This window comes from Clarias gariepinus, chromosome 8 (assembly GCF_024256425.1).
Source record: "Clarias gariepinus isolate MV-2021 ecotype Netherlands chromosome 8, CGAR_prim_01v2, whole genome shotgun sequence".
Classification (NCBI taxonomy): Eukaryota; Metazoa; Chordata; class Actinopteri; order Siluriformes; family Clariidae; genus Clarias; species Clarias gariepinus.
In genome coordinates, this window is record NC_071107.1 from 14,439,178 (window position 1) to 14,460,824 (window position 21,647).

Consider the following 21,647-nt stretch of genomic DNA (forward strand, 5'->3'; position numbering starts at 1 on the left):
TAGTGATACGTACTGTAGTTAAAGATGCATGGATAGTACATCTAAAGTAGTACTCTAAATGATACAAAAGATGTACCACCTCACCGGGAGTGGACGTAGGAGGGTTGTGGTGCGGTGACCACTTTGGTGATGTCCCGGACCACATTTTAAACAATTCATTAGCGTAGAAATTGGTATTTAGACGCGCACTTTGTTTTCCGAGCCGAGAGAAATCTGTGATGTCTGAGTTTGACCAGTCAGTGGTGTGCTATTTTTAGTCCCACCCACACGTCTAGGTTTCTTGCTACCACGGGCCAGAAGGGTAACCAGTTTTAGCACAAACACTTACAGTGTGGCTCCCTTGGCGCTGGAAATGATGACAGAATGTCGAGTCACTGATTTGTCATCATTACCGATACAAATCTATCAGCTTTCCACCACCACTCGGAATATAAGAGCTAAAATTATAATGCGAGGTCGCAAACTGGTCTACACACGTTTCCATCTCTCCTCCTCCCGCTGTCCCGCTGTCACTCACTTGCGCAGTTCTGTAACCTGTACAGCTATGAAGCTGCCTTAGAGCTGTGCAAGGAGGGGAGGGGGGCAGTGGCGATTACCCATGGTGCATCAGCCCAGCATCCCACTGCCTCGGAGCTGCACATTAACACGCTCGGGCCACGTGACTGCGCTCGTGTCAGCTAATGATGGTTCAATTATGCCTGCAAACATCGCTAGGCTAAGTAAACGGCCACCTAGCTCAACCCCGTGCAAATGCCTCTCTGATTCGCAGCAAATTAGACACAGACAGCGAGATGTCAAATAAATCCTAACTGGCTGCTTGTTGTGTGTTTGCACTGCAGATACATAAGTGAAATTAGCACAGGAGGTGGAGGGAGAAGGGGCTAATGGTTAAACATGCAACATGCACATTATTGTATAATTAGGCGCTTGTCATCACGTTGAATTTTAGCTTTACTAACTGCTATTAGTGTAAAATTGCTCAGCATGGGAAAAGAAAAAAAAAACAACATTTAAACAGAGAACAGAATCTATTCATTTCACTCCCAAAAGAAAATGCTATTGAAAGAGAAGCATTTCATTCCCCGGAACATGCCGTTATTAGAGGATAAAGCAGGGGCTATTTCAGAGCTAATGCAGTCGAAGGGGATTTTAAAACGCCGGGTTAATAATTCACACAATGGCGAGAAAAACACTTTAATTCTTAGCGGCGTTTTTCGCAACATGTTTTTAAACCAGTCGGAAAAATAAAATGCGCATAGATCAACCAGAACATTATAATCTCTGACGGGTGACGTGAAGAACATTGATCATCTTGTAACAGAGGCACCGGGTCAAAAGGGCGAGATATATTTGGCAGGAGTCAGTCCTCTAAGGTGATGTGTTGGAAGCAGGACAAATGGGGAAAGAATACGGATCTGAGAGACTCTGACAACGGACAAATTGTGATGACTAGATCTAGAACAGTCAGAGCGTCTGTAATCCGGTAGATCCTGTACAGAATTGGTACTGTGCTGTATGTGAGCAAATCGGATGAATTGGATCATAGAAAAAGTTTAAGTGGGGATTCGTCTGATGAATCACATTTTCATTTACATCATACAGATGATCCATGGAGGCCCCGCCACACAACTTCTGTTGCTGATGTCTGAGTGCCAGATACCACAGCACAACTTTTTGAAGGATTAGAGCTGTTTTGCTGGCGCACGGGGGGTGGGGGGAAAACCTGCGCAATATTAGGCCAGTGTTTTTAATGTTATGGCTGATCGGTGTTCTTGAGAGCACCGTGTTGAGGATGGCAGATGGTACGCCATTTTAATTAATTTCTTGTAAAATGATAAAGAAAACAAAAAAAACCCTGAATAGTAAACAGATCTCCACGCTGCCATATTATCAATGCTATGGGGAATAAACGAATGCTGATCGCAAACTGAGATTATGAGGTTTGTGTGATTTAATAAAGACGGATGTTTTATCAGGGTTATAATCATTTCCTGCAGTGGCCAGTATGGTTCCTTAAGGATGGTGAGGATGTTAGCATCACAAACCCTGTTCTTGCCCGGGGCATGGTAGGGGAGACCTGACAAGGCAGGTACACCAGTGATCAACATGGCACCTGGGATTTTTCTTTCTTTCTTTCTTTCTTTCTTTTTTTTTTTTCAGCTGCCGCAAGATTCAAGTGGACTGATCGCTTTAAGTGTGTCCGACGAGGAAAAGGAGGCGTAGTGGAGGCCGCTCTGAGGCATGAATTCTAATCAAGATGAAGTGCGTTTACAAATGCATTTAATAGGGCTTGCCAAGAGTGAAACTCTGCATGTAAATATGGTAAGATTAAATTTCATCAGAGCAGAGCAACACTGTGACCAATTGCCTACAGTCACACAGAGCCTGCCAACTGCATACCCCTCCTCCCCCCTTCCCTCCACCCTTACCACCACCACCACACATCTCAACTCTCTCGCTCTCAATTTGCATTGTGTGATCTTTCTCAGCGGAGGAGGGAGGGAGGGGGGGAAGGGGAGGGATGTTGTGTAGGGCAGCTGACGCCAGATTCAGCTCAAGGTCAGCATGAGGGCTGCTTGAATATGTGCACATGTGTGGAGAGAGAGAGAGAGAGAGAGAGAGAGAGAGAGAGAGAGCAGTGGTGATGGGGGGTATGCATGGAAGCAAAAGCACAGTGAGTCACCTTACAGAAATCATCACAAGAGCCCTTGTGAATTAGGTGTCATTATGAGTATGAAATCCCCAGCACGCACACGCACGCACACACACATGCACATACACACACATACACACATTCTTGTTACCAGGGAACGCTGAGGTCAGACAGGAAGTGAGAAAACGAGAGAGAGAAAGCGAGAGTGAAAGAGAGAGATAGAGAGCGAGAGAGAGCGTGTGCATGCATATGCCACTTCAGGGTGCAGGCTGGCATGCCACTTACTGTACCAGTTAATGGTGTGTTTTCTGGCTGGCTGTCACTCTGTGCTGACATTAGTCCTGATGAGACGCAACCTGCTTTGTGTCGCAGTAAAGCACTTAGAGCTCTGAAAGCCTGCCGTGTGCCAGCGTGCAATGTGAAACGTAAGCCATATACACGCTGAAAACCTGACAAGTTAGAGTGAGAGCGAGAGGGAGAGGGAGAATTTTTCATTTTCACAGGTGTCACTTTCACAGCTTCCTCCCCACACAAACTCATCATCCTCACACTGGATGGAGCATCCATTCAGTAGAACTGGCACACGCCTGCCTGCCTGCAAGAGCGCCCCTCTCTCTGTCTCTCTCTCTCTGTCTCTCGTCCCCAGGCTTTTCTAGAACCATCTGCAGCTGAGGCCTCTGAGGCCCGCATGACTCCTCCTTTAATTATTTTCATCTCTCACCCTTCAACACACCTTCTCCCTCACTCTCTCGGTGTTTCTCTTACTCACCATTGCACACATTTCTCCTCAGAATTAGTGCTGCTGTCTCTTTAAGAAGACAAGGTTCTCTGCCAATGGCTTTCGAGACTCTGCATTTAGTAGCAGAACCCGACAACTGGCACAGTAAGGTTAATGCCCTGGCATAATATGCGACGCATGTTCCAAGGCAAATCAAATTAGAGGCCAGGCCAAAAAAAAAGCTCTGCACCACTTCTGGGTTATGCTGAAAAGATGATGCCATTTTTTTTTTTTTGCATAACACTTCAGCTGTACACCGCTAACAAATACATATTTTTTCCCCCAAACAGAACACTGCAACATCATTTCCTCCAATATATATTAGTGTGATTTTCTTTCTGCAGCCTTACTCCTGTCCCTCATTACAGCTCAGTGCGCGCCACTCTGCCTCAGGATCCTCACTTCCTAGCAACAGCCTGCCACCAAACATTTGGCACAAGTTCAACAACACCCCCTCCCCTCTCCCTCTCCTCCCCCCTCTCTTCCTCTCTCTTTCTCCTTACCGCCCTCCGTCTGTGAAAGATGGCTGCCCTGACTGCGCTCTCTCTCTCTCTCTCTCCGGCTGGATGGCAGTGCCCCGTGATGCCTGTCCCGGCGCGAGTCTCCATTAACTCACTTTGCATCCAATCCCACCCCTTCGGCAGCAGGGCAATCGGTGAGCTCGCGCCAGGCTTCATTAATCAGTGCTTTAGCACACAAACTTTCCTCTGCCAATATGACTCGCAGACGAACTAATAAAATTGCTTAACAGACTACGAATGAAAAGGCATCAAGGTCAATCATTTCATGTGGCTGAAAGACACTGCGCTGGTAGCATTATGTCTAAGCAGAGCCAGGGTCTAATTAGACACAGCAACACTGGAGATCACGCCAGTGAGATAAGGATTATTATATTTTCACTGACAATGTACTGTCACAAACTACGGTGATGAATTATTTAATACCTGCAATAATGATAGCACTGTCACTTTTATAATATAAGCATTACTGTACATTTACTCAAACTAACCCCTGCCCTGAAACACACTCAATCTCTGTCACATTCAGTAATTGCTTTATCATGCTCAGGGTCACAGTGGATGTGAAGCTAAACACCGGGTGTGGATCAGAAATCTTCCGTTGCTGGGATGCCAGTCAGTCATTGTTTATATTAGTCATGTTCGTGGAAATCTGTGTCGGTTTCTTCCACACCGCTAACTAAATTTCTGTTTTTGGAGTGAAAAACATCTCATTTTTTATTCTTCTTTGGCCAAAAAAGTCCACTTCTCACCACTTTTCTGGTTCCTAAAATCTGGTTGCCCCAAATACAGCAGCATGGGCGAATATGTTCGGTCCAGTTTTCATAAGGTTTCTTGCCTGTTTTACCCAGTTCTGATCACTTTCGGCAGACCGACCCCGCTCGTCTATTCTCAGACAGGCTTGGGACCTTCCATGGTGGAGATGACCAGTCCATGGTTCTTGGAGATGGAGCAGCAGAAAAAGATGTACCAAAGTACAGCAGGACTGGACAAGGAGTGGTGGCATTTGCTTCCCTTAAATGGTGCCTTTCCTTTCATGGAAGGCCAGCATCATCAAGACTGAAATCTGTCTCTTCCAGACAATATCATTACTCCTAAGACATAAGCTAAACTAAGATATAAAAAAGCTTAAGAGCTTCCAAATGAAAATCCCTGCATTATATTTCCCTTCGTGACTATCTCAATATCAAAATAATTCGAGAAAAATGGGACAATCAACCAAATATCGAGGCAGCGATCCAACTGAGGAGGCCGAATTTGGGCAGCCTAAACTCCACCTGCAAACCATCCAACTGCTGAATGAAGAATCTGGACACCCACCTACAAAAAACATGACTTAAACACATCAAAGATGACACAAGAACATTGTCGATGGCAAAATAAAAGCTATAAACCAAAACAAATGGAAGATCATAAGTGAAGTCCGAGATTCATCAGCACCAAGAGCAGTGTACCAGCTCTGGAGGAAATCCTGACTAGACACTTACTAGTGAAGGATGATGTGACGTCTTAAACACAAAATGGGCCAGACAGTGTTTATCTCTATCTGGGTTATGCTGCTCCATGGGTAGCAGTGTGAAAAGTTGCTGCTGGTGGGATTCACATGACTGAAGGAAGCACATGATGGCCTTCTTCCTCCCACTGTTGACAGATACGGGTGGGACTTGGCCAAGATGTCATTAGGAAGAAAAAATGGAAAAGGAACAACACAGTTATAAGATGCAGAGACTATCATAAGTGATCAGATGTTTTGGCGTGAAAAGTTAGTGGAGAGAGAGCTGGTGGAAGAGATAACGCTTTAGAGATAGATAGTGAGCAAGGGTTGAGTTGAATTATAGGTAATATACTGTAAGAAACAATTAACAATTTAATGTACCATGTCAAAACAGACTGATAAAAAAAAACAGACGTTGAATTTTATTGCAAAATAAATATTGAATGACTAATCTGCAAATTATACACTTTAATATGCAAGCTGATCAAAGTGAAGTTGTTCTTTAAATATTAGCTTACTGAAATGTAAACAATTTATTATAGCATTAATATTGAAAATAAACCTTGTATTATTTAAGACTAATGTATGAAACCGTATCATCTATAGCTGATTTTAGCAAAGGGATTACAATACCAACTATCAGCGTTACACAGCAAAACTGAATACCTGAAAAGCTTTTGAGAATAATTATTAAAAGAAACGGTAGCTTAGTAATTTATTTCTTTTTAAAAACAAAAACAAAAAACTTGTATGCAAATACACGATTATAAAACCTAACAATCATGCTGACCTAAAAACTGAAATAGTTTAGATCATTATCTATTGGCCAATAATTAGCCATTAATGATAATTATATATTAATTGTGGTAATGCGAGTGGATTCAATTACTGCCCAAGTAGGTGTTTTGTGGAAAAAAAAAAGATGCTCAAAAAGATGGCCTCTCCACTCCACAATTACAAAGTGCCCTTGTTTATCATTAAACAAGTTAATCTGTGTGGCTGCCGGGAGGCGTTTGAGAGGGAAAAAATGGCACAGTTCTGAGCTTTAGATGTGTTTTTCTAAGGCTGTGACTCAGTAAATCTGACAAAAGCTTTTGTCTGTCAGTGGACATAGAAGGCCATCAGCAATCCATCCCACAGGACCGGAGAGGATATGAGGAAATCTGCACAAATCTCTGTTAGTTCTGTGCTGGGGATCTCGGAGCGCACAGATACACCCGAGCTGACCAGTCCCTCACTTCAGACTTCATATTTATTACAAACATGAAAAAAATATGTTTACAACCCTGACTTACTGACTTACTGGATCTGTTATTAATTAGAAGCAGATTGGCTTTACAAAGTGCTGCAGGTGGCACACAGTCTAGTGCCGATCCTCCATAAAGTAAGGGCTCCGTAAGGGCCGCCGGTCACCTCGGGTTCACTTTCTCATTGACTGGGACTTCGTTTGGCTCCGGCCCATCTTTCATTAAAAAACATTCTCCATTCGGCATGAAAAGCTGCACTCAGTTTTTATACTGCTTCCCGAAAGGTCGTGCTGTTCAACCTTCAACGGCACAGACACTCACCATGACCGATGAGCCAAATCCAAAGTTCTGTGCTGTAAACTGGTCCTTTTTCTGACTAGATCTAAAACTAAACATACTGTGGTGAGAATATGGCTACGCATCAGTCAAAGATGAGAGTTTTTATCAGCTGCATGGGCATTTCTGTTATCACATCACACACTGTGATGATAAATGTGTGACCATAACTTTTGTCCTTTCTCTTATCCACTGTTGGGTGACGTGCACTGTAGCAAAGCGCTCATACTAAATTTGGATATCTTCTTGTCAGGGTAGAGAAAGGGGCAATAATAATAATAATAATAATAATAATAATAAAAATAATAATATTCAAACAGGTTTTCAAAATCTTTAAATAAATAACTATGTGCTTAAAATGAGTTAAAAAACAAAAGTAAGTCAAAGGCAAATGAGTCTGGAATGAGAGACTGGCACTGAGTAGCGAGATTTCGGTTCATTATGTTCCTAGCTTGACTTGCCTTTGCCTACCACAGAGTAGCCGACACTAAACTTCAAGTTTTTTTTTTAAGTCAATTTTGCTAATTAGATTTGACTAGCTGAATCAGAAAACTGTGATGAGATTAATATCTGAAAACAATTTACTATATACGAGTTTGTTAACCTATCTGAATATAGATGAGAATATAAATATAATATTAAAAAGCTCAATCAAATCAGCTTATAGGTTTTATATTTTGCTTTATTTTGCTTTGTGAGTTTACACAAAGTGGGTTTGGTAATGTACCTGCTGATCCGTCAGATAATGCATATTATACAACTAGCTATTTTTATTAGACAAGAGGCTGCCACGAGTTCTGATATAAACGATAACAGCACTGAGACATTTAACTATGTTTATTCTAATAATCGTTAAACCTTGAACGAGCGCACTACCTGGTGTGTGGAAGAAGGGGTTCTACACACTGCATAGCACACTGGTTCTACCGTGTACACCATGGCGGTACCTCGGCATACAAATTCAATCCGTTCTGGAGGCGAGTTCTTAAGGCGGAATTTAGTACATTATTTCAAAACGCATTTTTCAGTAGAAAATAATATAAATGTAGATAATACATTCCAGCCCCCCCAAAATATTACCAATATTACCTAAGTAAAATATAAAACAAATAGACATTAAACCTCACCTAACCTAAATTTACCGTACAGAATTTGGGATTCAACCCCAGGACTGTCCACCATCTCCATGGTTTATTTGCCTCGCCTTTTGGTTAAATAGTACTGATAAGAATTTAAAACTACTTTCACCCCTGTTAATTACACTAACTGTCAGTCTGGCTCAGTGCTAGTAAACAAGCTACTTCTGGACAACGCCGAGCCAGAGAACACGGGGAGGTCACATGGCAGGAAAAAAACAACTGGCTTCTTTGGAGCCCTGACAATACAAAAATGAAAGGGGGATATAAAAAAAAAGTATTTTTTTTTTTGGATGAACTTTTTTTGTGTACACACTGGAGACTCATCTAAATGTCCATCATGATAGATCCTCTTTAACATACAGATGTTGATGTGCCCTTTGGCCTTCCATACCAAACAGGCAGGTTATGGACATCACGGATCACTGATTAATCAAATACAATCTTTTTAAGCTCTTTTGACTCCTTTGCCTTTTTACATGAAACAAAATGCCAGTAAAAGGTTAAAAAAAAAAAAAGATCACACCATGAAGCTCATCTGTTATTGCTACTGTTATTATTAGCACCATGTGGGAAATGATGTCACTGCTTACAACCGCCAGAATACTTGTCCTACCTTCACATGAACAAAAACGCGCGCACACACACACACACACACACACACACACACACACACACACACACACACACACACACAGAGCTATTCGACTGAGATACAACTCTGCTGAAGTTCTCACACACGGCCTGAAAAGTTGTACTTGTACATTATTATATCAAAATATGAGAGTAGAGTCGACTCAGCAGAGGGCTTCTAATTAATCAGCATATCAAAAAACGAAAATGTTCTAGAATGAAGAGCTTTAACTTATTAGATTAATATAAAAAAAAAAATCAATTAACTATTGGGTAAAAGTCAGCACTGGAGTGTTTTTATCGGACGCACATTAAGAGATGAGATGAGGCCGGAATGATGCGGAGTGCAAGTGAAGGTCAATACAGCTAACAGCTAGGCATTAGCGAGAGAGAGCGAGAGAGAGCGAGAGAGAGAGAGTGTCGACAGACAGGCTGGTGCCAGGCTCTGGGACAGCTACACGCAAGAGGAAATCACTTACATAACCCTGCTTCAGAATAACCCATGCAGCCTCTTAGAGAGACACTCAGGACTTCTGACAGGACAGACCCCGTTTATTTGTCCAGCCTGCTCTGCTTTCATTCTCCATTAAACCGACAGGGATTTAAGCCTGACCCCAGACCTCACGCGGGAATCCATTTTCCCAAAATGGAGGTGAAGATGGAAAAGGGGCTAAAGCAGAACACAGGCAGCAGATCAGATGTGGTGAGCGTGACTGTGAGGTGAATACTGACTGATACTACTGTGGTTAAGGCTTGTGAGTAACGAGAGAAGAGACGAGGAGGTGACTGGGCTGTATAGTGAAGAGGATGTGCTTCATTAATAAAAACTGACTGGATAATCAATTCATAGCCTTGTCTCTGATTAAGGGACAAAGAGAGAGACTAAAAGAGAGAGAAGAGAGAGAGAGAGAGAGACAGACACACACACACGCGCACACACACGAAGAGAAAGCCTACAGCTCAGCCAAACACATTAAACATGCCTATAGAGTAGAGACCTGCAGTGCACCTGGAGAAGCTGCTATCACAGCTTTGTTTGGGCCTGTGGAAGAAAAACAAGCGGGCCCACTGGGACGCTCTGTGCTCCGATCTCAGCTGAAATTTGAGCTGTGGACAAACTGAGCTGGGCATGAGCAGCACACACTAGTCCCCCCCCCTCCCTCCCCCTCGCGAGCTCCGTCTAACAAGCCCAATGGAAAGCCAGGGCAGACTAAACGGGGACAATGCTTTCAATAAACATTGGAATGTGTCTGTTCGCTCTCTCCTTCCCTTTCTGTTTCTCACACTAAAGTCAAAGGAAAGACTGTTTCACTTCCCACAAGACAGCACTACTGTGCAGATTCTTTTCACACTAGTTACCCCAGACACTATCCGCATACTAGGGACGGGAATCGCCAGGGACCAGCTGATACGATATTATCACGATACCCAGGCGCCGATTCGAACTGTATTGCGATTCTATCAGTAACGCGATTTTATAAAATATCTTACTTTAATATTTTTCTTCTTCTTTGTCTTTCGGCTGTTCCCTTTCAAGGGTCGCCACAGCGAATCTTCTGCCTCCATCTAACCCTATCCTCTGCATCCTCTTCTCTCACACCAACTAACTTCATGTCCTCTCTCACTGCATCCATAAATCTCCTCTTTGGTCTTCTTCTAGACCTCCTGCCTGGCAGTTCACACCTTAGCATTCTTCTACCGATATATTCAACATCTCTCCTCTGAACATGTCCAAACCACCTCAATCTGGCCTCTCTGACTTTATCTCCAAAACATCTAACGTGGGTTGTCCCTCTGATGAACTCATTCTTGATCTTATCCATCACTTGTCACTCCCAAAGAGAACCTCAACATCTTCAGCTCTGCTACCTCCAACTCTGCCTCCTGTCTTTTCTTACTTCAATATTATTATTATTTTTTTAATAGATTTTTTCAGATTTCTAAATAAACTTGGCAAATAATTCGCCCACAGGATGTGGCGCTGTCTGCCAATGTGTGAATAGTTTAGAGTGCACCACCTGTAGGATTATAGAGGAACTGCAACATTTCACCACCTCAAATGAATCCTATGCAAATTTTAAAAGGATTTAAAAAAATTATAATTCCGAAGCCAGTGCAAACATACATAAATTGGGATACGAAAGGATCACAACACATGACTGAATCATTCCACTCCACTTCCTTATCTCTACTGTACTGCACCCGACTTTGTGTCCTTCATACAAAAGTGTATTCATTCACTGACGGTGATAACTTGTGAAAAAGATTTCTTATTTGTCTGCCATATTCTTGCATCACCTTTGGCAAAAATGCTTTAATTATAGCCAGCAGCAGAATTATTTTCAAATTGCAACGATATTTTCTCCTATTCTTCCTTCCTGTCGACTTTCCTTCTCTAGTTTTACAATACTGTAGGAAGCTTCTGTTCCCAGACAAACTGCAGACGGTTTTCTAGGAATTGTACAGGGTCTCATTTCAATAAATGGCTGTCAATGTTTGCAGGCTTTCAACTTTGTTAATACACAACATTTTTCTGATTGATTATCATTCATGTGTACAGGCTTTACATGTTTTGTCCTCTGCCTTGTACAACAACGCAGGACCCACACAGGAGACAAAAAGGGACAAACCCAGACGGTGTCATCTGGACAATTTCCCATGGTCATCACCACTTCATCCGACCAAGGCACAGAAACACAAAAGAGACTAACGCAGCTTCGCTTCTCTTTATTCATTGTAGCCTGCGGGTCTATTCGGGTAAGCAGCACCGTGATGAAAGTCAGTTAATCAGGGTCGAAAATGATTAGAGTGTCACATTACAATGGTTGCCAAATTGACTGATTCCTGCGTCGAGGTTAATCACATGTCTTTATTAAAAGGTATCCACAAATGGATGTCCAACGGGGCGCAGATGGAAGTCTCTTGGCGAATGAAGCCGAGAGCAAGTACTGACCTGCATGCCGAGCCGTCCCAATCACGTTTGTAATGGCTCATTAACTGACGGGTCGAAGTGTAATGAGGTCGTGCGCTTCACACCAACCTTGATTACGAATGATTACAAGCAACAGTTTGTTCCACGTCTGCCAGTTAACTCCTCAATCAGGAGCGATACGGCATGGCTGCCTGGTGGAGATGATGCTGCTTGATAAGTTGCTTCCAACACCACACACACACATTGCTCTTAAAGGGCATGAGGAGAGCATGGCCTGTAAATGAAAACGCTCAGCCTAGTCAGCAGCCTTCACACAGACTGAGTCCTGGGTGACCCCTCAGTCGAACCCCATCACTCTCACGGGTCAGAGAGCTAAATTTCCTCAGCCAAGCCAATTGCACTTTTGGAATCTCATATCTCCCACCCTTCAGGGCAGCGCGCGGCCTATCGGCATCACACGGATTCACAGGGTGCCCTTTTAAGGGCATGAAATGAAGAAGCGTATCTGCTTGCCGAGGTGAGATCAGTGGAAGCTATTTGGCACAGAAGCGTTGGCATAACACTTAGCATCTCCATTGTCCGGGCCATTATCACTCGACTTCGACACGATCTCAGTGCTGCTTTCTCTATCTGCGTGTGTGTCACCGTCAAGCAGAACTAGTTAATGAAATATTTTTAAGTGACTCTTCATTGTTTAGTGCTGTACAGTGATTCAGTCAGTAATTCAAAAGTGTAGGAATCCACATTACAGTCCAGTGAGAGAAAAATGTAAACACAACTTACAGCAATGTAGTAGACTTTGGCTTTTTCTACCAGCTTCCAGTTCTCCTCCAGGTCCAGATGTTTGTCTTTCTTGTAGCAATTGGCAGCTGCCAGATTAGCAACAAGAGACCTGGAAGAAGTAGAAAAAATTACTTAAATACATATAAAGCACGCATGATAGATAGATAGATAGATAGATAGATAGATAGATAGATAGATAGATAGATAGATAGATAGATGGATACTGTAGATAGATAGATAGATAGATAGATAGATAGATAGATACTGTAGATAGATAGATAGATAGATAGATGGATACTGTAGATAGATAGATAGATAGATAGATAGATAGATAGATAGATACTGTAGATAGATAGATAGATAGATAGATGGATACTGTAGATAGATAAATAGATAGATAGATAGATAGATAAATGGATGGATAGATAGATAGATGGATAGATGGATGGATGGATGGATGGATAGATAGATCTATGTATATCTATCTATATCTGGGAAAATACTTATAATATACATCATACTATTTTTCTTTTCCTGAAGAGATTTTTTTGGCTCTGTACAGACACACACAGTATAAACACACACAGACACACAGACACACACACCTTTAAGTTACTACTGCATTTTGTTCCATTAGCAGACCTGCAACACATCTAAAAGATTCATTTCTTACTAATAGTCACGTTTGCCCACTTAAGTGAATAACCATTCTATACAGCTAAAGGCTGAACGGGGCTGACATATAGACACTACTTTGGAAAACAGCTGCTCAGTGTCAACCATGCCAGAATTAAATATCAACCATTTTCCACCCGTCTGCAAATGCCTTACAAAACCTTCCCGTAAATAAATGAAAACAAAAAAAAAAACAAATCAATAATGCAGAGAAAGTGTACGGGTCCATCGGGACCACTGTTTCTCCATTAACCTCCTGGTGGTCCTCGCATCAACAAAAACAACTAATTCCAGTTTGAAAAGCCACCTCTCTCATTATTCACTTGTTAGCAGGAGGAAGCAGTCCCCAGGGCCCAGCCACGATTCTGAAGTTTCATTACACCTAGAAAAGTGCCAGCACTATCCACTAACCAGAGTCAATAGAACAGGAGTCCTGCACTTTAAAGAGGAGCATCTCTACAGGTACAGCTGTTAGACAGGGACCTTTGGGGAATTCAAGTCATTAAAGCTTGTTTTTGTTTTCCTGAAGATAAAAGTTAAGATTTTTTTTTATTTTATTACCAGTATGATCCCTGCACAGAATGATCAAAGATATGATGGGGATTGAGTTAATATGTGGCACCAATAAAATCCTTCTATCCTGAAAGAAATCTAGAAACTTTAAGGCTTCACTGGTTGCCTCTAGGGCTGGGTATCGTATAAACATTTTTAATATCGGTACCGATACCTCGACTTCAATACCAGTTACCAGATACTATTTTTTCAATACCAATTTTACCAAGATCTAATTTAACAAAAAGAACCAATTATACAATACTGTACCTTTTTATACTGTACATGTTTTATTTTTTAACTCTTTGGGGTGTTTACACACTCTCAGTCTTTTCATATCATAAAAAAATATAAACCTATTTAAAAACCGGGTGGTTTAACGTTTTCTACCAATTTAATTTTGTTTTAGCAGCCGCGCTTTTTTCATAAATCGTCAAATTGTTTTACTCCATAAAAATTTACCCCGACTCCAAGCCGTCTGTTAACACTGTTGTCCAAGTTCACACTTCACAGAAGCAAGCTCAAAGTTCAAACTAATTAAAATTCATATTCATAGCTGACAATCTTTTATTCTGAACTAAATTCACAGCACCAAAGATGATCATGTTCACCCTCCTGCTTGGGAACAACGCTCACTCTCGCTGCTTTTCCTTTAAATTAAATCATTACCGAAAAATGGTTTTAGTTTGTTCGTGCACAAAACCGTCTGTTAATATCAATGAATTAGATTTGGCTAGCTCTCTCTGGCTACGTTCACGTGACCAAGTTGGCAAACATTTGTTTTCTACATGCTAACTCCTTTAAAATCACAGCACCATCTTTATTAATATCAGAAGAGGGAGATCTAATGGAGATTTAAAAAAATATATAACGTCATTTGCCTCAAATTAAATGACGAGATGAAGATGGTTGTGGTTTGTGCTTCTTGCAGTTAAACAAGCAGATAAAACACCCATTCAGATGTTTTATTCATGTCGATGTCTTGTTGGTCTAGATGTCTTGTTGGCGGCACAGTGGCATAGTCTTCCATCTCCAGAATCCGGGTTTGATTGCATTGAGTTGCTTGTTGGGTTTCCTCCAGGTACTCCGGTTCCCTCCCACAGTCCAAAGACATTAGGCTAATTGGCCTTCCCAAATAGGCCATAATATGCAAATGAGCGAGTGAGTGTTTGTGTGTGCCCCGTGATGGATTGGCACCCTGTTCAAAATGAACCCCACCTCATGCCCCAAGTCTCCTGGGATTTGCTCCAGGCCCTCCGCGACCCTGTAAGCAGGATAAAGCGGTATAGTCGATGAGTGCGTGAGTGTTGGTCTGGACAGAAGGTCGTTTATGTAGAGTTAAAATCACCAAGGATGATAAAATAGACAATTTTACACCTATTATGGGAACGCACACCAATCAAGCCCCTCTAAATGCAACAGAAATGTGAGCGCTGTCTCAGAGTGCGGTAATCTGCATGTTGTGTGCTTAACATCCTAGAAATTTGGTACCAAATGATCTGCTACTTTTTAACACTATAAGGTATTGAAGCAATTTGGTTGGTACCATGAAAATATAAAAGTTTGTGACCCGACCCTAGTTGCCTCTGTGTACACTGCTAGCAGAACTTGCTACGGGGCTGAAACCATATTTTCAATAAAAGGAACTTTAAATAAACAGTATAAAGAACCCCTTGAAGAGTCCATAACTAACTGTGTATAGCATCATCTCAAACTCAGAGTGTTCATCTAACAGCCGATTGAGGCACAAGATCGACTGATTAAAGGGGAGGAATCGGGCGTGGTTTCTGCTTGACTTGAATAAAAACCTGCAGTGAAGCCACAAAGAACCGAGAACAGATCCCTTACAACTCAACCTCCAGCCATTTCTGTTTTCGTAATGTACTTCTCCAACACGCAGGTGCTCTACTGTGTATTGATAAAAGTTAAACTGTCTTAGTCTTTAAGCTGCGTGTGTGTGTGTGTGTGCGTGTGTGTGTGTGTGTGTGTGTGTGTGTGTATACGTGTCCATGTGTGGTGACCTCTACAGCCTCCTGTAATGAAACAGACTGCTCTGACAGGTGAGGCGGTAATGAGTAGTCTCATAAGGCTATAGCTGACAGCTCTATAAGTCTGCACACTTCAAACTATCCCACATTAAGAGCACCTCTGGCTGATTCGCACATGATGGTTGGAAAACAAAGAAGACTCTCCTTCTCCTCCTGTTCGTTGTCGTCTGCCTGAGCCTCGGTCCTGCGGCGCTTATCACAGCTAGTCTCAATCACATGTGCAACACTTTCCGATGTGTCCAGCATCACACTCAATTACACGGAAAGAAGTGGTGACCGATCCACAAGTTACAGACAATCGGAACAATACTATTAAAAAAGTGCAAAGAGCTGAGAATGACATTGCAATAAGACTATAAAAGATATTTGAATATTTTACAAGGGCAGCACACAATGTGCAGTTAAAAAATAACATCAGTGTATAGTAAATGCCGCACACGTACACAAAGGGAAAAAACTTATAGTTGACTTATTAGGTAAGAACGGAGCCTTGTACCCGAAAGTCCGATAACATATTTAAATAAGTTACGTTTCCGGGTTGCATGTGTCTCTGAAACACTTTAACCACAGGAAGTACGGGTTAAGAGCCTACGTCTGTTTCAGTTTGTCTTTGGTTGTCTTGTGACTATGGTGATGATGTCTGTATATAATGCAAAAAAAAAAATTAAGAGTACTTTAAGGTATATCAGAACTTAATTATGCTTTTATCTAGGCTCATATATACATGTTTATTTAAAATAAAAAACAGCAATAAGACTAAAACATGGTATTAGAAGATTGCCATTATTTTTATTGTGCAAGCAACTATACAATGAAATTCAAAGTGGCACATTAGAAATTAGCTAAAAGAAAATAATAAAACAATACGACAACATAATATAATAGGAGTAGTGACTAAAGGTAAAAGTCAGGTGCAAAGATACATGTATAAGGTACAGTATAAGTTCAGCCTGAGAAGAACTCTAGAGCTCAGACTTTGCTCAGAACCTGCAGGAATATTTGTGAGAGGATCATGTTTACTTGCTACAAACAAACTCTAAACTTTTAAAGACAGCATGCCAAAAAGTTCTTTCCAAAAAAAAGAAGAAGAAGAAGAAGAAGAAAAAAGTAAATTCACCTGCAAAAGGTACACTGGGGAAAGTGTGTGTGCAAACACAGGTACGTGGATAGCCAATTAAACTGCAAACATTGCAGATTCTGAAGATCGTGACCGGAAAAGTGTTTTAAAAATGGTTTAAATATTTAATTTTCAAATATAAATGATATTATTTTAAACAGGCGCAGATAGAATGAGCATTACTGCTTTATCGGTTTTATTGACAAAAAAACAACAACAACACAATAAGGTATATATACATACACAGAAAGGGTGCAAAGTACCTAAAGATACAATAAAAAAACTTATTGTTTATGTAACAACCTTAGCAGCAACCTCATTTCCCCTCTCATCTGTTACAACTACGTAGCATTCAGCATCATCAGTATACTAATCACCAGTCTGATGGTCTGCCATTATTACCTGTACCTGTTTCTCAGTGCTTTATGCCTCACATTAGATGTTTTATGCTTGAATGATTCATAGATCGCTGTGTGGCTTAACAAACAAAAATATTTATTTGAAACTGGTCAAGTGGAGGGACTGGATTGAAAAAAAAACAAAAAACTAAGACATACAAGAAAGTCTGGTTCTACAGAAGCAAAGTATGAAGAAACGGGGGGTGGCATACACTTACACACACACACCTCTTGATGTATGGCAAAAATTCCATTCCAGTGTCTGTTTCTAGAGGAACTGATAACGTAATCACCTGAATCTAATCTTATTTAATGAGAAAAAAGTATAAAAACCACTGCTGTGATCATCCTCCTCCTCTGGCAGTGTGACCAGCTGGATGGCAAGAACAGTGCTAGTAGTACAGTAGCTCAAAGGTAATTGGAATTTCTAAAATAACCACTGACCATACCAAAAGAGTTGAAAAAAAAGTTTAGAATCTAGGAAAGGTGGTTTCAATCCTGGCTTTACTCGTACAGAGATACAGCGGCGTTGCTTCTGTACTTAAAATTTCAAAGACGGCGGTACACAAAAACAAGGTCAAGCAGCAGACACTGGGCTACAGACTGGCGAAGGGTGAGAACGAATCTCTACCCACAGTGATGACCGCAAAACTCATTTAAATGTCACTCAACACGCATGGGATGACATCAAGTGACCTGGCAAACTGAAGCTGGGAGGAAGTGCACAGAGAGGGCAGTTCCAAACAGGCTCCTAGAGGCAGGGCTGAAGTCATGCAAAGCCAGGACAAAAAGCAGTTCTTTAAAAGGAAGGAGAGGAGAGCCATTGGACTGTAAGGAAGTGGAGTTAAGGTCACCATCTCTGATGAGTCCAATTTTCAACTTCTACCAACATCTGGTCATGTTACGGTAAGAAGGAGACCCGGAGAGGCCTAAAAGTCACAGTGTCTCGTACCATCTGTGAAATGTGAAGGAGGATCAGTGATGATCTGGAGGTGCAGAATCGTGCAGATTTGTATTTGTAAAGCATGCATGTGGCTTCCTGCTGCTTTGATTTGTTTTCCAAACCGTGATGATTGGTTTGTCTAATAGGACAATGCTCCATGAGACACAGCAAGTCAATTCAGACGTGACCTCCAAGGAAAACCAGAAGATCCGGATCTTTTATGGCCATGGGAATCCATAGATCGGAACCCCATTGAAATCCCCTGGAATGTGATCAAGAGGAAGATGGAAGGTGACACCATCAAACAAAGCTTATTTTCATTTTCTTTATATACGATAATGCTCAAAATTACATTTTTATTTGGAATTTGAAAGAAATATATTCCGTAGTTTACAGAACAAAATAGAGCTGTTCATTTTACCTAAACATACACAGATTGAATGCAAAACCTGATCATTTCGCAGTGGTCTCTTATGTTTTTCCAGTGCTGTATATTATTATGTTTTGCATAGCAGCGTCGACTTGTTCTGATTTTAAGCTTGATTACGCATTTCTGAAAACATCTGCTATCTTTAACCCATCTTCACAGAACAATAACTCACAGGGTTTGGACAAATCTGATTTGTTTACTTCTCAGTGCATAACAGAAATTGTAGAACTTTCACTACATGACCAGCAGAACACAGAGGCTTTGTATGAGAGATAACCTGACTGTTGGACATAAATTAATTACATGTAGTCTGTTACCCCTCTCAGGACATATTTGATTTGATGTTTTTTCCATATCCTTTAACTTTCCTTTTGATTTTGCATTAATGCACCTGGAGAAGAAAAACAGCTTTTGGCAACAGATGAAAAAAACATCTCAAGCTAGTGCGCGATCATGTAATATTTATCTTACGTCAGTAACACTGATGTCTGCGAAAAAGGTATACATTTATTATCTGCTTTGTTTGGTTCCCGTTCTCTCGTAGTAAGGAAAGAATTAAGAGCAGCATCAGTCTCGAGTGCGTGTTTATCCTCGACTTGATCATATCTGCACTTCTCCAGGGAATGGAAGCCTGAGGGAGATGCCACAGTCGGCTGTAAATGTTTATCCAATTTTATAGCCTTTAAAAGTTGGAAACAACCTGCCAGTATCAAATGCTTAGGTGGCACGTAATGTGCTCTGCCTGCCTCATGCATCAGGCCAGTCATGGAATCTGGCACCCTTCAGTGCCAAGACTAGCAGTCAATCAAAATAGCTTGGTGCTGATCTAACCCTGCTAGATAAATAAATAAGGAGCTCTGCAGGAAAGGAGTAGAACAGCCAGTGAGAGAACAGTGAGTTCTAGTGTTCAGTGAGGCATGTGAGAATGTGTGTGAGTGTGTGTATGCGTGTGTGTTATCCCGAGGAAGCGATAAAGGCTTTCTCCTGAGGAAAGAGGGTAACTGACCTGTTGTCTCCAGTGATGCAGGCGGCGCAGGTCCCTGTCGGTTCCTCGCTCTGCTCGTAGTAATGGGCGTCCACATGGCACTCCTCTGCCTTCTTCTTCAGAATCTTTCCGAATTCGTCTTTGCCGATGCAGCCGAAGAAGGTGGCCACTTTGTGGGGCTTCTGGATCATCCACTGAACAAGAAAACGCAAACATAAATAGGTTAAAAATAAAAGACAAAACAGGGCGATGAGAACAGATGAATGTTATGGACACACTGTAATGTAAACCCAGATGTCCAAACTCTCGAATTTGGAAAATAGCGATTTTGATGAGGCAGGACTGGAACGATGTTTGGGCTAGAAATAGCGCTTCACTCATCTGGAAAGTTTTCTATGCACAGGGGAACAATTCCTGGAAAAATCAATGGCACTGCACTAGAGAGATTATCACTAAAGGACTATACGTACAACGGGGTGAATAAGCAAGTCCAACAGGAAATAACAGCAGCCTGAGATGGAGAAAAGCCTGAAAAAGACAGTGCTGCCATTTTTTATTTATTTATTTTTTGGAGAAAAAAAAAATCCTTTAAAATGCTCCTCAGGACTGAATGAGTCAGTGCTATCTTAGTCATTTCGATTTTATCCCAAAAGACCTAATGTATTTAAGGCTCTTGCCATCTTTGGATACAAGCTTGTTTATTAAAATGACAGGTGTTCTTCGAGGAAAGGCTGTGCGAGTGGGCATGTGCTTTCAAAAAAAAGAAGAAAGAAAGAAAGCAAGGAAGAAAAAAAGACAGGGCTGCTTCAGAGAAAGATATTATGACTGACAGAGAGGAGGTACACAAAGGAAAATGAAGGAGTTGACAGCTGTGTAGGAGCCAGAAGCACGCGCATGAGCAAAACTATATTAAAGTAGAACGGCCTAAACAGACACATACTGCGACTGCCAGTTTTATAGAGATAGTATCCAAGACTTTCTACGGTTTTATTGCCCTGGGCTTTACGTGCGGATGATTTATTGCCGTACACAATGCTACGCTTGCTTGTTTAACTGCAACCTTGCGATGGTTGTTGATGGGGCCCCTTGTGAACGAGACACTCCCGCTGGCAGGCTGACCTGCATACGTTCGAAATTCATCATTCACACCAGATAACAGTCTTCTGTGGGAGAAACCCACACCTCTCATCACCACAAGAGAGTTTAGTCAGTGCGTAAATAAATACAGCAAAACAAGCATTAGAACTAGTGCCAGATTCGCAGGTTATAAAACGTGACAAATAATGTTGCGGGCAACGAGTGGAACCTTTGCCTCATTGGTTTTCCACGCTTGTTTTCTGCATTCGTAATACCAAAGATGGAACATCCGCGAGAGCACAAGCCAGCATATGTGCATCTGCCTGCGGTCAATTTTTTAATTTCTAAAACAACGGCACGACTCGACTCTATGCATAAGGAACCCCCCTGCAGTGATTCTCATGTCCCTCGCTCTTAAGAGGAATCTTACATGTGTGCATGATAGAAACCGGACGAACACCAGCGTTTGCTTGAGATTGCTTTAAAGCAGGGATACACAGTTTTAAGATCTGTGAGAGCCCAACTCTATAAAATTTGACTTCTGGGTGAGTATTTAAAATTGCTGCATGAAGACAAGATTAATTCCATTTACACTGACCATATTTCTTACTGATTAGAGATTCCAACTTATCTTTATTCATGAACGCTGATCCGATAATGTGTTTACATGCTCAAAGCTTTTAATTAGAAAATAAACTCGCTCACATTCCCTAAGTAGTTGAAAGAAATATAAAAGAAGATGAGATCTTGCCCTAACTTTGGGGTTAGATTAGACTTGACCTTTTTTCTGACAAATCCCGCCTTCTGCGTTATGATTGGTTATAAAGATTCAGTCTCAGCTACAATTGGTTAGATGCTTTACTACGTGTGATTCGTAAGCCAATCAGGGTCCCTTCCTTAGCGGGAGACCC

General features: G+C 41.5%; 1 protein-coding gene across 2 annotated transcripts in view; it reads right to left on the reverse strand.

Annotated features, from left to right (window-relative positions):
- The window catches only part of adka (adenosine kinase a), a 154,358-nt gene that overhangs the window by 57,355 nt on the left and 75,356 nt on the right, over positions 1-21,647 (reverse strand). For both annotated transcript variants that reach the window (XM_053502495.1, XM_053502497.1), the window contains exons 5-6: positions 19,681-19,853; positions 12,512-12,620 (exon numbers count right to left, since the gene is read on the reverse strand). In XM_053502495.1, the coding sequence (XP_053358470.1) occupies positions 12,512-12,620; positions 19,681-19,853 (282 nt within the window). The remainder of the gene's footprint in view (positions 1-12,511; positions 12,621-19,680; positions 19,854-21,647) is intronic.